Source organism: Crotalus tigris, unplaced genomic scaffold (assembly GCF_016545835.1).
Source record: "Crotalus tigris isolate CLP2741 ecotype Arizona unplaced genomic scaffold, ASM1654583v1 scf7180000017632.1879674, whole genome shotgun sequence".
In the NCBI taxonomy this organism is placed as follows: Eukaryota; Metazoa; Chordata; class Lepidosauria; order Squamata; family Viperidae; genus Crotalus; species Crotalus tigris.
In genome coordinates this window covers 935681-953323 of record NW_024096526.1, presented here as the reverse complement: position 1 = coordinate 953323, position 17643 = coordinate 935681, and the positions used below count along the sequence as shown (strand labels likewise).

The following is a 17643-nucleotide window of genomic DNA, read 5'->3' as shown; positions in this document are numbered from 1 at the left end:
ACCAATCTCTCTGGTGTTATTGCCAAGAATACATGGTTTTTCCATGTAATCACCAGGAACAGTCTTGATTAGGGCCAGAATTAACATCTATGGGCAAAGAAAGGAAAGGGATGCTAGCCCTGGAGTGAGAAGCAGTGAAAACCAGAAGGGAGAGAAAGCTATACCGTTCGCCCTCACCTGTGCCTCCTCTTCTTATGAGATCCAGATCCAGACCTGATGGGCAACCAACCAGAGGAAAACAAAGGGAAAGGAAAGGGAGAGGGACACATTGTTTGAAACAGAGGATTAACAGCACCACCAAATATTAACTGGAATGTTTAAAATCTTTTTTCTCTATATGGTATTCCATCATAAGACAATATTGTTATGACAAAAATGGAATCCAAGGTAGAGACTGTGTAAGTGTGGCAACATTGACTCTTAATGACTGAATTTTTTACAGGAAGCTTTAGCCTTCACTCAGAAGGGTGTATCATTTAATTGTGTTATGTAACTATTTCTCTCTGTGTGTTTGTCTGTGTGTGGGGGGATGAGTGTGTGTGTGGGGGGGGAGAGAGAGAGACAAAGAGAGAGGAAGGAAGGAAGGAAGGAAGGAAGGAAGGAAGGAAGGAAGGAAGGAAGGAAGGAAGGAAGGAAGGAAGGAAGGAAGGAAATTGCACACACTATCTCATGCCAAATGACCTGTTTTTCATTGACCAAAATCTAATAAACTGAAATTCAATCAGTGGCCAAAATCTCAAAAGATCCTATTAAAATAGACACACATCTTGCAAGCTTTGGCTATCTTGTAATGTTTTACTCTTTTTCCCTTATACTGTGAAATAACTATATATTTTTTTTACATAGGGTGGTCATTTGTCTATGGAGATTCTCATTCATTCAGGCCATGGTTGTCCCATGGTTGTCCTTTTCAAAAGGCAACTGGACTTTGGTTTTTTTTCCCCTTGAAGACGTTCTGCTTCTTATCCAAGAAGCTTCTTCAGTTCTGAAGAAGCTTTTAAAGAACTTCTTGGATGAGAAGTGAAACGTCTTCAAAACAAAAAAACCCACCCCAAAGTCCAGTTGCCTTTTGAAAAACCACTTTTGGGAGAGTGGTCATTTGTTTCCTTAATATTATCAGCCCTTCAATCTATTCCTGCCTTCCCTAATCTAGTGTTTTCTGGGTAACTTACTGCATCTTCTAGAGCAATGTTTCTCAATCTTGAAAATTTTAAGGCATGTGGACTTCAACTCCCAGAATTCCACAGCCAGCAATGCTGGCTGTGGAATTCTGGGAGTTGAAGTCCACATGCCTTAAAATTGTCAAGGTTGAGAAACACTGTTCTAGAGATACTTTCCCAAACTGTTAGGAAGGCTCCCATCAGGAACTTATCTGAGTTTTTGGTATCAGTGGCTCCTTTAGCTGTTTTAGCTGTCGGGAGGCTGAATCAGTATCTTCTTAGTGGATTTGCTCCAGCATTGAGTTACAGCATTTCTTCAAAACAGGGATACATCATTTCTTCCAATAAATCCTTCATGTATTTTTCTAAACTCAACATTGTATAAAATTTCTTGTGTATAGTTTAATTGTGTATAAGTGTCCATGTATGTGTGTATACACACACATACACACAACACATAAGCACAGAGTCATTCTCCAAATCCCATCGCAGTTCAATATGACCAAGAAACCAAATCCAAAGTGTGACTATTAGAAAGGGAATGTTTTGACAATCTGGACTGAAACCCAAGCTTTATGAATGCCATAAAAGCATTGAAAAGAATAAAAGCATTTTAAAAAACATGAAAGTATAAAAACATGTTATAGCTGGTCCTTGGCTTATGACCATACATTTAGTGGTCAAGATTATGACGGCACTGAAGAAAGTGGTCAAGATTAAGATGGCACTTATGACCATCACAGTGTCCTCACAGTCACATGATTGTGATTTGGGCGCTTGGCAACCAATATGCATTTATGACAACTGCAGCATCTTAAAGTCACATGATCTCTGTGATCTTTTTAGCCAGCTTCCAACAAGCAAAGTCAAGGGAGGAAGTGGTAAAAAAAAAGTTTGTAAAATCAGGTGTGGTCACATGATAACCCAATGACCACATGGCTTAGTGACAGAAGTTCCAGTCCCAATTGTGGTCATAAGTCAAGGACTACCTGCACCATAATTTGAATGGGAGTGAATTTTGTTTTTTTTTACTGCCATCTGTGGTAGCCAAAGATCAGAAGTCCTTTTATTTTCACATTAACAAATTTCATTTAAAGGCATAAATTTTCATGATTTACAGCACAATGCATCAGATGCACAGAGTGGCTAAACTCAGTGGTGGGATTCAAATATGCGAATAACCAGTTCTCTGTGTGGATACCACTTCTGGAAGTCCCTTCTGGGCCTGGGCAACAAAAAAATTAGCTACCGGTTCTGCCAAAGTGATGCGAACCAGCTGGATCCCACCACTGGCTAAACTGCTGTAGATTTTATGCTGGGTTGAGGGAGGAAGGAGAAGACAGGCCTGTTGTACAGATACAGGTTACACATTAGATAGTCAAGTTACCAATATATGATAAATTCATCTGGCTTTTTAAAGTTTAGGAAAGAAGACAAAAACTTTCTCTGTAATATTTATAAAGTACAAACAATTCTATCTATATCCTAGTCTGACAAAGTTCTTTGAAAACAAGAAGAATGCTTGCTAATTTGGCTAAACTGGAAATCTGTTCTCAAAAACACACAATGTAAATGGGATGGATTTGTTTTGGCCGCTTAATCCCTAATGGTGTCAACTCTGGAGTAACTGGATACACTGATCTGTCTAGCGCAGAGTTTCTTAATATCAGCAACTTTCCTATGTTTGGATTTCAACTTGCAGACTTCCCCAGCCAGCTGAGAAATTCTGGGAATTGAAGTCCACACTCAAAATGGCTGACATTAAAAAGTAATGACTGGCATTAAAAATTCCAGGCTAGCCAATGTTTCCTTTGCTATCCTCAATCTTGGTTGGAGAAAAAACTGTATGTGTTGACTATGTTCCTTTTCACTGAAAATACATGAGAATAGGCTTAGCCAGATTACCTGTCTCTCCTGTGTTTTTTTCCACTTTTCTTCTTCTTCTCCTTCCGAACTGGGGAAGAACTACCCCCACTGTAAGTAATAACATGTATCAGATGTTAGTTAGTAAAAGGTAGGAAGGAAGAAACGCAGGCAGGGGCTGATTAAGTCTTATGTAACCCCAATATCCTGAGTGGGTGGAAAAGCTGGAGTTTTGGAAAATCAGAAAATGCAGGGAAAGACCCACTCTCTTTTTCAGTCTGTGTCTCATGTATGTGTTGCATTCATTGCATCAGTATTGGATTTTTTGTAAGTTCTGAGCAGGATTTCTCAACTGTGAACTTCATTTCCCAGAAATCCCCCGCCAGGTTGGTTCTGAGTACAAAGAATAAGAAGCATGTTCTATAAAGTGCTTCCTCTCTTTTAAGAATATATTTTGGTATTATACCTGCCAGAATGCCCAGTCATCATGGGAGTTTCAGTTCCAAGGCAGCAAGAAGGGCATCAGGTTGGAGTACATGAATGATCATACACGCATGAATACACACAATAACAGAACCTCATAGATGTACACCTATATAATCCCATGCAAGGGGGTTTCTTAATAAATCCCAGCTATGGATATCTGATCTGAGCTACAAAATTCTGCATCAGTGGAGTCTGGGTTGGTGGATTATTGAAAAGGCAAGATGGCAGAGTGTCACAATGCAAGTCCTACCTCTTCTGTATATGCAGATGTACATGCAAAATAGACAGGCCTTGTATTGCCATGCATCTTCTGCCGTTTCACTTTTTTAGACACACACATGCCACCATGGCCCTGGACAACCATTAGGTCACTGATGGCGAACCTATGTGTATCAAAGGTGACATGCCATGACATTTTTAGAGACACATGAGTGTTCATCCACACCCAACAACTATTCTCAAAAACACACTATGTTCTTGTGTGCTTTTCAGAGACTGCGGAGACCTCGGGAGAATGGGGTGTGCTCTTGCATAGCCTATGGGCCCTCTGGAAGTCACACAAAACGGCCATATTTTTGTATGGCCTTCAGACCCTCCAGAAATCATGTGAGAACAGGGTGTGCTCTCAGATGGTTTGGGGAAGCTGCAGAGCCTGTGAAAGAGCATTCTCTAATGCTGAAGGTATCACATGACTCAGGGTAGCTTCATATAGGCTAGCAAAGAACTACAACCATAACTCCTTGCTGACACCTAGTGGCCATCTGAAATTGTGCAATCCAGATCTGTTAAATCTATTCCCATCTCTATGGTATGACTATTAAAATTTCCTTCCAGAATTTTAGGATAGCGCCATTACCTTAAGCATGTAATTTTGAATATATCTGTATTGTTGGCTAGATATCATCTCTGGATACTTAATGCTTTTGCAACTGCCATTAGCAATTGGAAAATTTCACCATTCAAAGGATTTGGGGGAAGGGGAAAAAGGTAGGCGGGAGAAGATTTATTTAAACTAAGATTCCAGTCCTAGTTCTACCTGGATACCTAATCTGTAAGGGAAAATAACATATAAGAACTCTTTTGTAAGCATCTCATTAAAGGTCATGCACTTCTAGGAAATGCTTTCCCCATTCAAGAGGAATAGGATTTGCACTTTCCTCTGAAAGTGTTCTGGTTTTTGCAAAAGATAAATAAATAGCTTCACAAAAGTTGAGAGCCAGTGTATAGTCATATGTAGGTATGTTTTCCACAGGGACAAGAAAATTAAAGGTTACAAATTATAGGATATCAATTTAAACCAAAGGGCCAGATTAATCAGTAAAAGATTTCTCAGTTAGTTTTAAAACCTCTGAAAGAGCCAGGAGCAAAGAATTTTGGACAAGATTTTCACATCCAGGATTCAGATTGCTGGGGAAAAAAGCATAACATCAATTCTGTAGTCCTCCCCCCCCCAAAAAAAAACCCCGGAGACTCACCTACGCTCTGATCCAGGTTTCCTTTTTTTGCTGAGGTTGCAAAACAGAAACAGACAAAGCACACATTAAGGAAAATCTCTTCAAAAAGAGAATTTGGGAAAGGGGCCAGCTTCTAAAATTGAGTTTATCATAAGAGAGGAATTTCTCTTTCTCTCACCATCCCCACAGGTTCTATTTATAAACTTTCTGCATGTTCTGTCATCCTGCATGAGCTCTGAATAAACCCATGAAGCAACATCCCCAACTTTCTGGGTTGGGGGCCTGGCTTAGGGGGAGGGGGGATGGTTTTGTGCAAGGGACAGGTGTGTGCACCAACCTCCACTGCTCACGTGAGTCAGGCTGTGCACATGGACCTGCTGGCCCGCCATTCACACAGCTCAGTTGCAAATAGGCCATAGCCCAATAGTGGACTGTAGCCCACAGGTTGGGGACCCCCGATCTAAAAAAATCTCAGATTTCCTGAAGAAGTTATTAGTTCACATTGAGGTGAAAAAAAAAATAGGTTTCAGAAACTGTGGATCCTGTTTGAAAGAGATCTTCAGAGATACATAAGGATTTTGCAGCATTGCTAATTGACGAAGCATAAAACATTGAAAAGCAAAGTAGCCAATCATATTTTAGTCTAATATTTGTATGAACCCAACCAATTATTCAATTTTCGACACAGCATGTTGTGCAAATGCAGGAAATTGGACTAAAATCATGGGTTTCAATTATCCATGGGAAAGTGCAACATATAAACATAGCCAACCTAAAAGACTTTAGTTATTTAATTATTTAATATCTTACATGTTTCTCCAAGAAGCTCAAGAAATTCTAACTATTCACTGAAGACCACTTTATAAGCCCACCACACTAGAAATCAGAATGTCAGATCTGATATTCTTGCCCACAATTGGGACCAGACTTTCTATTGCTAGCAAGGTAGTTAAGTGAGTTGTGCCTGATTGTACGACCTTTTTGCCACAGTTGATAAGTAAATCACTGCAGTTGTTAAGTGAAACACATAGTTATTAAGCAAATTCATCTTCCCCATTGATTTTGCTTGTCAGAAGCCATCTGGGAAGGTTATAAATGTTGATTACATGACCCAGGATACTGCAAGCATTGTAAATACATGCCAGATGCCAAGTGCCTGAATTTGGATAAGGTGACTGTGAGGATGTTGTTATGGCCATAAGTGCAGAGACCAATCATAACTTTTTTCAGTGCCATTCAAGCAGTCGCTAAAACTGTATTCATGTATTTGTATGTTATCTAGAGCAGGCTCAGTAATTGAGGCAGCTTATAAATTGATTCAAAAAAATAAATAAATGTGTATCTGCTAAATAGGAACAGGAGAAAGATAGGGCTATGGAAACAAAGTCCTTCCACCAGAATGAAATTCTTTGTAAATTTGATCTTTCCCTGTCACTTTATCTGCATGTGTTGGCCATTGCTGTATATTGCAGCACTCAGAACTTGTCACTAATGGAAGGCTTAGTGCCATCTAGTGCTGGAAGGGAGATATAAGAAGAGGGAAGCTACCCTGCCAAAAACGTAAGGGAAACATGATGCTTAGTCTTCCTCTAGATTCCTCAGATCAGATCTATATTTCATCCAGTTGAAGATCAGTCAGCTACCACTATAATTTCTTTCCTTGCCCATGGTTCAAGGTAGTTTCTTTTTAAACAATAGTTATTTGTGGATGCACTTAATATTGCTTTTGTATGGTTAGCACTAGGAGTGAGCATTTATCAGATCATTCATTGGGAGGTTATAGTTTGAAGGAACATCATACAGCAAGTGTTATAAGTGCTCAAGAGGGGCATTAAAACGCCTAAGAATTTAGGAACCTATGGAAATTACATTTTGCAAATCTTCCTGAAAATTGCCTTAATCTGCATTTGACTAGTTAATGTGTAAATCGGGACATGATTATTTGTCACATTTTACATTTCCCAACCATTGGAGAAAGAGAAGAAGATAATTAAGCTGTTGAAATAGTTAAAATAGTTGTTCAAATGTGGGAGAACAAAAATGGCACACATCACTGCTAAAAATGATCCATGTCTTTTTAACATCCCCAGAGAGACCTGAAGGGGGGATTTTAATTGAAATCTGCTGTCCTGGCCCCCCTCCTTCCATTTTGCCACTTTTTCCTCACTTCACGCTGGGTCAATATATTTTTTTCTCCATTGTTTTTGTTCTTTGAAGCCAGTAACCCAATATAATGGAATGTGTATAGAAACCCCACTAATTTGTGGTATTACATTCTAGCTTTCCTGCACAGAATGAAAAGTGTCCATCGATTCAATCATTTCAAATTCTGAAACATCATATTTCTGGACAGAGCCTCCCTGTGAGAATTGAGGCCAGCAGGACTAAGGCAAAAAGTCAAGATGATGGTTGCAACTGTGTAATCAAATCCATCAACTTTTTTGACACTCTCCCCTGTGATATCCTGCTTGAGGCAGCTGCTCCCAGTGTTGGTCCTGAAGGCTCTGCCAATTCCTATAAAATATCTTAGTCCACCTGCAGGGCAGCCATTTTGTTTTTGTCAAAAGAGACATTCTTTTAAGTGATTATTTACTGGGCTCACCAAAATGGCTAGACAGATCTAGTTGGCTTGGCAGACACCAAACAAGCAAGACCCATAGAAGAAGCAGAATGAGTAGCAGATACAGCCAGATAGTTTTACCACCCCATATCTCCTCCTTTTAAGTGCTTCTCACTCGGTCTAAAAAAACCTTGTCCCTCAAAACAGTCGTTCTCCAAAGAGAAGAGCACACTTAAGCAGAGAACTTGGAAGGTTGATGGGAAGAAGAAAAGGAACTTGGTGCTCCTGCTCCTTGGTCTACTTTGCCTCTCACAGCTGGCTGTAGTTCATTTAGAGCCTGGAGATAATATTGACAGAGCTGGATAGCCACTCATATTTAAAAAGATCTGTGATAGAGGAGCAAGCTGGTCTGCACATTAGGTGGGAGAAACTGAAGATGTCATTTGTGCTTGTAATATCCTCAGCATCTCATTTTGATCCATTTCATTCTAATGTATGGGATCTCAGCCTTAATTACATCCTAAAGATCAGGGACAGCCCCATTGCTGCCTAAAAATGTCCAAGAATTGGGGAAATTCTTCCGGATGGCAAGCAAAACTGAGAAAATATGCAAAAATGAAATGTGGTGACATGATAGTAGTAGTGTTCCAATATTTGAGGGCCTGCCACAAATAAGAGAGGCCAACTTATTCTCCAAAATACCTGAAGGAAGGACAAGAGGCAATGGATAGAAACTAATTAAGGAGAGAATCAACCTAGAACTAAGGAGAAATTTCCTGACAGTGGGAACAATTAACCAGTGTTAATTGGCTTGCCTCCAGAAGTTGTGGGCGCTCCATCACTGGAGGTTTTTAAGAAGAGATTGGACAACCACTTTTCTGGAATGGTAGAGGGTCTGCTTGGGCAGGAGGTTGGACTGGAGGGCTTCCTGGGTCCCTTCTAACTCTTTATTCTGTTATTCTTTCTATGATCATGTATATCCATTCCATCAAGCCCAAAGAAAGTCCAGAATGATATAGGATCTCCTGTCATGACAGGGAATTGGATTAAAAGATCTCTAAGGTCCTTTCCACCCTTATTATTCTATTCTATTCTATTCTATTCTATTCTATTCTATTCTATTCTTCTTTTTTATTATTACCGTATTTTCCGCCGTATAAGACGACTTTCTAAACCAGTGGTTCTCAACCTTTTTAATGCCGCGACTCCTTCCACGATTCCAGTATTTTTGCTTCATGTAGAGCTTCGTTATATATTTCCAACAATATTGGTTCTATAATCTCACTCATATTTTATAAATGGGAGGCCGTCCGGTCCTGGTCTCTTATTATTCTTAAGTCTTAAAATTGCCCCTCTCAATTCTTCTCTGTTTAGTATTGCCCTTTTTCCCTCCTCTAGTGGTATAATCCCTTCTTCCAACAAATAGGTCCCTTCCACCCTTATTATTCTATTCTATTCTATTCTATTCTATTCTATTCTATTCTATTCTATTCTATTCTATTCTATTCTATTTCTAATTATTTCCTCATGTGTTTGTATCATGATCTAATGGAGTGAGATGCTTCACTGCAGCTTTCCTGCATCTGCAATCCCAACACATCTGGAAGTCAACAGCTGGATGAAGGATGAAAACATTTTGGAAACAAAGATGATAGGCTCTCTGGTTCTGTAGGTAATCTCTTAGTCTTCATGCACAACTGCTCCTGTTGCCATACCTTCCTTCTTTAATGGATGTGAATCATCTAGTGCAAAGAACATCATGCCCAATTGTATAGGGAGCTCCCTAAAGTCCAGCTCACTCTCTCACAAGGCAACAAGGCCATGTAATCATTTGGCAGCATCTTCACAGAGGCCTAACCATTGTCAGATGCTACTGATACAAGAGGATTTGCTCTCTGAAGCAAGGGTGAAATGGTGTCCACCCTCCCCATTCCATTTACTGAAGGCCATTTCACTGATAAGTGAGCCCTAATGAATTTGTATAAAAGGAAATTTAGATTTATACCTTGTTTATCAGGCACAAACTCAAGGCTCTGGCAACTGAGTAGCATTTTTGCCTAAAGCTGAGGGCAGCAAGCTAGTTTAGGAGATAAAGGCTCTGTTCTCAATAGACAGAACAGCTTGGGAAGATAAACATCATCTAGACAGCTCATTCCTGTTGTCCCCTAGCATTTATACCTCAAGTAATTGCTTCTCTTTGCTTCTGTATAGCCACAAAAAATGGTTGAGGGTGGACAGCTCAGGCAGGGAGAGAGAAACCAAGTGCCCTTTCAGGGGGCCTACAAGAAAACTTTTCCAAGTCCTTCACAATCTTCAGCCACTTGGTGGTCTTCCTACTCCAGAATATATGTTTTTAATTGAAAACATTTTATTTGGCATAGTCGGGGGGGGGGGCTTCCTATCAGTTTTGATACAGTTTCTAATTCAAAACATATATTACAATTAAAATTTAAAAAGCGTTTTAAAACAATTAAAACAGTAAAAAGCATTAAAACAGTAAAAACCTTAAAAAGTCTAACCTGAAGTACATACAAAAGCAAGGCATCTGGCCTGTTAACAATTTACCCAGGAGACATGGCCCTTGACACATGTGGTGTCCCAGGCTCACCAGCATAGCCAGGTTTTTAGTGCTTTACAGAAGCCTAACAGAGTTGGAGCCATCCTAATCTCCAAAGGGAGGCTGTTCCACAGAGCAGGGGCCACTGCAGAAAAAGCTTGCCTTTTAGTCCTTGTCAGTTGACATTCTTTGGCTGACAGGATCATGTGATGTGAGAAGAACCTGAAGAGATGCTGCTTAAGGAATGGTCAGGTAAGAGAGGACAGAGCCCGAAGCTACATAATGGGTAGAGAAAGAGGTTCAGAAGGGATTCTCCCTAACTTCTCAGGCTCTAAAAGAGATAGCAGGAGATTTGTACTTTCAGGCATGCAAGTTTTTGTTAATATAGCTTTATAATAAAGTAGAATTAGCTCATCTGGTCGTGTTTCCTGTCTGGTTTACTTGGGAAGATTGACGATAGATAAAATAATGAATCAGCCAACATTTCTAGCTAAGTAGGGAGTCTTTTTGCCAGATTCAGACTCTAAACCCTCCCTAACTTCCCTAACCCATGCTCTCAAAATGCTTTAACCTTTGCAATTATGACTTCCCTAATGTGTAGATCCCTGAGACGTTGTAGCCCATTGTATCTGGAGAGTATCAGGTCAGAAAAGGCTATCAAATCATTGATTCATCTAGCCCAGTGATTCTCAACCTGTGGTCTGTGGACCCCTGGGGGGCCACAATGCCATCACAGGGGTCAGGGAAGGCTTGAAGAAATGTTATGATTTAAATATTGAGTTATATCTTGGGGATCCATGGCCATGGTCTATGGTCACAAAAGGTATTTAAAAGGGTCTGTGGTGGAGAAAAGGTTGAGAACCACTGATCTAGACTGTAGTCTGTTTTACTTAATACAATCCTGGGTTGTATAAACAAAGGCATAGAATCAAGATCACGCAAAGTATTAGTACCACTTTATAAAACCATAGTAAGACCACATCTGGAACACTGCAACCAATTTTGGTCACCATATTAAAAAAAAGATGTTGAGACTTTGGAAAAAATTCAGAGAAAAGCAACTAAAATGATCAAAGGCCTGAAGACTAAAGCATATGAAGAACGGCTGCAGGACTTGGGTTTGGCTAGTCTAAAGAAAAGAAGAAACAGGGGCAACGTGATAGCAGTATTCCAGTATTTGAGGGGCTGTCACAAAGAAGAGAGCATCAAACTATTCTCCAAAGCACCAGAGGGCAGGACAAGAAACAATGGTTGGAAACTGACCAAAGAGAGAAGCAACCTGGAATTAAGGAGAAACTTCCTAACAGTGAGGACAATTAACCAGTGGAATAGCTTGCCGTCAGAAATTGTGGGTGTTCCATCACTGAAGGTTTTTAAGAAGAGACTAGAGTAGACAGTCACTTCTCTGAAATGGTATAGGTTCTCCTGCTTGAGCAGGGGCTGGGCTAGAAGACCTCCAAGGTACCTTCCAGCTCTATTCTATTCTATTCTATTCTATTCTATTCTATTCTATTCTATTCTATTCTATTCTATTCTATTCTATTCTACTTGACAGCAGTATAAGATTATTTTTGATGCAAAAATGCAAACAAGCAATAGATGGTAACACAGAGACACAGAAAACTCTCTTTCCTGCCATCTAAGGGTCATTCTGATTATTTCAGTCTAGATCTGGAAGCCCTAAGTGTAGACATAACTAGAAATGTCAGGAATCACACATCGAATTTTTTGCATAAATGCATAAATGAAGCAGCTGGATTAGATAGCCCCTAATTCAAGTTATATACTTCCAGACATCAGTTCCAATAGAGAGACTCACCGGTTTCGTCGGTGACCTGATTTTTTCTTCTTTTTCTTTTTTGGTGGTGGAGAGGTGGAGCTACTAGATTGTCTCTTCAGCCTAAGGAAGAAGTAAATAGAAGACACTCAGTCATTTCTTTAACAATTTCTCACAGCAGGAGAGAAGATATGTCTGAATCTGAATTGCACCACTTTACAGTGTATAGTAAGCGGTTCCACTCAAGACTAAATACTCATCTATATAACCACCAATTTATTTCTTGACATGCTTATTGGTTTTATTTTCATATGCAAATCAATGATCCTTATGTGATCCTTTCCCCACACTACAACTGTAATTCCAGGGCTCAATTATGGTTGTAACTTGAAGACTATGGTTAGAATACAGTATTGCAAGCTAATTCTGCCCATAGGCAGGAGTTCACTCCTGACTGGCTCAAGATTGACTCAGTCTTCCATCCTTCTGAGGTCAATAAATGAGGACCCAGATTGTTGGGGCAATATGCTGACTCTGTAAACCAGGCATGTCAAACTCACGATGTATCACGACTTTTCCCCCATTGCCGGCAATGGGGTGGGCGCGGTTTCAGCATGATGCATCCAACCCGTGGGCCAGCAGTTTGACATGCCTGCTGTAAACCATTCAGAGAGTGCTGTAAAGCATTAAGGCACAGTGTATAAGTCTAAATGCTATTGCTATTGCTATCTTTGCCACTATTATTTCCAGCCAGAGGAGATGCTTGTACATTTTGTGTGTGTGTGTGTGTGTGCAATTGTGGGAGTGTTTGTGTATATCTATGGGTGACAGCAGGGCTTTTTTTGTCACAGAACGTCCAGAACGGAGTTCCAGCACCTTTTTTGGATGGAACCTTGTAGGGTAGGCAAGGCGGGTTGTAAGATATGTGTGAGTTCTGGCACCCTTTTTTTTTTTTTTTTTTTTTTACAAAAAAAGCACTGGGTGACAGTGACAACAGCATTTTTATAGTATTCTGTCTGGGTGACACAGATAGAAATTAAAACCATAAAATAGAGAGATGGAAAATGAAGGTAAGATTAAAAGCAAATTAAAAGAGCAGTGAAAGTAAGCCACGAATAATAGTATCGAGGGATCTACAGCACTTATAAATAAAAATGAGTCCCTTTACAGGGAGTACAGATATGATAACTTCATTTATTTCACAAAAAGGGTCTTGTGTGGCTGAAGTGCATATTTCTTCATATCATCATGAGGCATAAATCAGAAAATGACATGAATTAAATGGAAAGCTGTAAGCCTCAGAATTGTCAGGGCCTTTTCCATGCAGAATTAACTGCCGGGTAAAATGATTGGTCCTTACAATTGCTGAACACAGAATCCTAGAATTATACATTGGATTCACGCAACACTTTGCAGTAAGTCCTAAAGGATAAAGGGAAATAAAACACAAGTACAGTATTCACAGCATATTATTCAAAATCCCTTTGTATAGCTTTATGCAATGGTCTTTTTTGCGCGACATTCTAATTCATGACTGAGTTGCCATAATATCCTGAATCGCAAAATGTTCAACTTCATTTTAGCATAATTTGAATGGGAAAGGCCTTCAAAGATCATATGTTTTAACCCCTGCCAATTACTAACTAATCACTGCAGCATCCTGGGGATTATTTGATCATCCAGCCTGAAGACTCAATAGCAAAGGTGAGGCTGGGGCCATCTCATTTGCTGGAAAGTTAAACTATTTTGTCTTGTAATTTGCTATGAAATGTTTGGGAGCAAAAAGTAGCCAATTGATTGTGTAAGCAATTCTTTTTTTAAAACTAGAAAAGGAGAGGGGAAAAGACCAAGGAAGGAAAAGGGTTGATGTTTGGGAGGAGAGAAGAGAAAAAGAAAAAGAAAAAGAAAAGAAAAATCAGATGTAGTATTGAGGAAATTCCAGAAGCATCTGTAGGTTTGATCAAAAACTGTGGTGACCACAGTAGTGTGATGCAAATAGATAGATATACGATTATAGACAGATGACAGAACTTCAGTTGCACCATAATCTTGGTTTTTTTCACCACACCTTGCAGACATCCCTGATAAATTCTCTTAAATTCATCAATCTGTGATAACGAAAAGAACTCTTAAATAATTAGTATAGAAAGTAGATATCAATGGCTTGAAGTTATATTTTGGCTACATTTGTACAATTTATTCCCCATTCAAGTTCTTTGGCATTGGAAGCCTGCCTCTAAAGCATATCAGAGATATATAAATATTATCCCCTTTAGCTGTGTACAACATGTGGACCTGACCTGGTTAAAAATCTAGCAGCCATATTTATATGAATCTTCATTCATTTCTTTTTGGTCTTAGCATGTTGTGCAAACCCAGCTTGTTTAGTTCATTTATGTTCATTGTTATATAATCAGATTATTCTTATAGTGTGGAGCCACCTGCACAGTATGTAAATTAATGTGGCCTTTGGGGGGTTAATCAGCCCATTGCAGTGTAGATCCCTGAGTCTGAAAACTTTGACACAGAACTGATAATAATAAAAAAAAAATGTTTTGGCCAGGGAGGAAGATTTTCTTCCCCAGTTTAAAATAAATAGTGGTATCCTACTGGAGAGATGCATAAAAATAGCACATCTGGGTATTCTGCGCATGAATGGACAGTCCAGAGAAAAAGGATAAAATATGATTGAGAATTTAGAGGGTTTTATCTTGACACATGAGACATCTATTTGTGGGGATAAAAAGTCAAGATGGCAGCTATAGTGTCAGGGAATTGTGCAGCAAGTATCCAAATGAAGTCAGAGATGCTGACATGAACTTGTAGTTTCATATAAATAAATATATATTTACATCTATATTTACAGTAAACAAGATAGTCAGGCTAACAGGAGCATCATGAGGTAAATCACAGAGCATACAGGGCACAAAGAAAAAGACGGGAAAAAGGGCAACTCCCCCTTCACATCCACAGAAACCAATCACAGCACAGATTGCAACCCACAAGAGCCAGCACTCTCCAATCAATCAACTATAACTATGTTCTGGCTCATTGCAAAACCCACTGCTCCAGCTACTAAATTTAAACATCTTTAACATATAGCCACACAAAGACCACCCCCTTTGCACATGTGTGTGGCATCAATCTTGTTAGAGAATTTTAATTTCTCTATTGGTGAAAAAATAAATCAGAAGCTCTCACAGTTGACTGCATTTAGCTGATTCAAAATAACTTCTTTATATTTATATAAACATATTTACAATACCATGCATTCTTCTTTACAGCAACATAGCACAAATGAAGACTTCTTAGAGAGATACGGAGACAGACCTGAGACTAAAAATTCAGCTTCTAACTCAATACCTTTTTACACAGACTCAGTAGCACTTTCTTCACATTGGCTGACTGAGTTACCACATGACTCTTCCTGCTCATGAATATTCCAACACTCCTCCCTTCATGACAGGAAGAGACATCAGACCTATTGACTTAATACATTCTCCATAATGAACACCACCCAATGGTTTAGCCATCATGTCTGCCAAATTATCCTCAGAAGAACAATGATGTAAACTAATCAATTTTCCTTTTATAGCTTCCCTGACATTACAATACTTAATGTCCACATGTTTACTTCTGTTCTTCACCCTGTCACCAGTTGCCATTTTTATACAGGCAGCATTGTCTTCAAATACCTTTACAGATTCTTTTACATTAATATTTAAATCTTGCAACAACTGTATATCATTATTTGGCAATACCTTTTTCTTATATACCCACTTACAACCCACAGCTTTGGTTCTCTGTGGCAAAGTCACTGATTTAAATACTTCATGGTCTCCCATGGATTTCATCTCTTTATCCATGGCCTCCTTCCATCTTTCTTGTTCAGCTTTTGGTAATTCCAACACTTCTTTATAACTTCTTGGCTCATACCACACATTGCAAACCTTTACTTTGCTGGCAGAATACCTGTCAGGTGGAATTCCTTTGTTACATCGCTCTGACCTACATGGTATTAACTGCTCCTGTGTCTCAAGTCTATCTGGCTTCATGTCTTGTTCAGCCTCTCCTCCCTGAACATTGACATCTTCAATAATCATTTTTCCATCATTAGATGAGTTATTGTCATTAAATAGATCACCGTCATTAAATGGGACATACCCAGAATTTGCATTAATTCTGTCCCAATTTTGTTCTGCAAAATTAGCAGACTTGAAATTACAATTCTTTTACTTCCATCGCTAAAGCGATATCCTTTTGACCCTGGCTCATAGCCCACAAGCCTGAGCTTTCTTGCCTTTTGCTGTCCCTTTCTTCTGATTGCTTTTAGAATATGTACCCATGCAGTACTTTCAAAAATTCTCAAATGTGCCAGTGATGGCTTTCTCCCATATAGAATAGCATATGGAGTATTATTAATGAAGGAACTCCACAGCCTGTTAACTATATAATTGGCAGTCAATATAGCTTCTCCCCAATATGACCTGCTCATACGAGAATCTTCTAATAATGAATCTTTCATTGTTTGCAAAACACTATTCCTTCTTTCAGCTACACTGTTCTCTGCTGCTGTGTAAGGATTTGTACGTCTGTGTCTTATCCCCAACTGCCCCAACCATTGTTGGAATTTAGTTGACATAAATTCAGTACCTCTGTCAGTTTGTAACTGACACACACCTTCTCTCTACAAAACTTACCCACTGTTTGAATTGTTGTAGCACCTCTGTCTTTGCTCTAAACAAATAGCAAAAACTATACCTGCTATAATCATCAACAATTACCAGTGCATATTTTGCTCCTCCCAAACTGGCTTGCATAGGTCCCACCAGATCTGCATGGACCAGCTCTAGAACTCTTTTTGTTTGTCTTGTGCTATATTTACTAACTGGGAATGCTTTTGACTTTGATGCTTTGCATACTGCACAGTCCAAATATGTTTTGCATCCCTTCAAATTTAATCCTTCTGCAAACTCTTGCATTTGCTGCAAAACTTTAAAGCTTGCATGGCCAAGTCTTCTATGTAGAAGATGAACACACAAATCATGCTCTGCAATATTCTTAAATATATGGGAACACTGAACCTTTTGTCCCTGCAATACATATACATTATCTTCCTTTATGCCTTCTGCACAAATATTCCCATTCCTTTTGATGAGACACTTCCCATTTACAAAAATGACCTCAAAACCTTGTTTGTCTAAATTAGACACACTTAACAAATTATGTTCCATCTCAGGTACACAAAGCACATTGGTAAACTTTGATTCCAAATATGGAATTTTTACATCGCCTCTTCCGATGACTTTTGCTTTCTGGCCATTTGCCAAAGCCACAGTTTCTTGTGCTACTGGAACAAATCTGCAAAATAATTCAGAGTCATTAACAATTTTTTGACTTGCCCCACTATCTATTAGCTACTTGTCTCTGTTATTGCTATAGCAAACTTTTGCAACACCAAAATATTCCTTTTGCAAATCAGTCCTTTTTTCTTGCACAAATGTCCTTTGCTGCAAACAGTTCCTCTGCAAACAGTTCTTTTTCAGATGGTTGTTTGCTCCACAAATGTAGCAATTCTTTTCTTGCTTAGCTCTCTGCCTGCAAAATGTTTCTTCTTCGGAGACTTGCAGTCTGGACTCCCTCCTCAGGAATTTCACCTCCTCCTGGCTGCTTCTAAAATGGCACTTTTCTTCTTCATTAAGCAAACATGCCTTTAAAGCCTCAAAATTTAAGTCTTGCTCTTCTTTACACTCAAATATGGCAGAAACTGGATCCCAGGTTTTATC

General features: G+C 39.2%; 1 protein-coding gene across 4 annotated transcripts in view; it reads right to left on the bottom strand.

The window, feature by feature from the left end:
• The window catches only part of SRRM3 (serine/arginine repetitive matrix 3), a 187499-nt gene that overhangs the window by 36108 nt on the left and 133748 nt on the right, over nucleotides 1–17643 (bottom strand). For 3 of the 4 annotated variants that reach the window (XM_039334628.1, XM_039334627.1, XM_039334629.1), the window contains 4 exons: nucleotides 11900–11980; nucleotides 4985–5014; nucleotides 3066–3134; nucleotides 178–213 (listed from right to left, as the gene is read on the bottom strand). In XM_039334628.1, coding sequence (XP_039190562.1) covers nucleotides 178–213; nucleotides 3066–3134; nucleotides 4985–5014; nucleotides 11900–11980 — 216 coding nt within the window. The remainder of the gene's footprint in view (nucleotides 1–177; nucleotides 214–3065; nucleotides 3135–4984; nucleotides 5015–11899; nucleotides 11981–17643) is intronic. The other variant, XM_039334630.1, reaches the window with a different exon arrangement.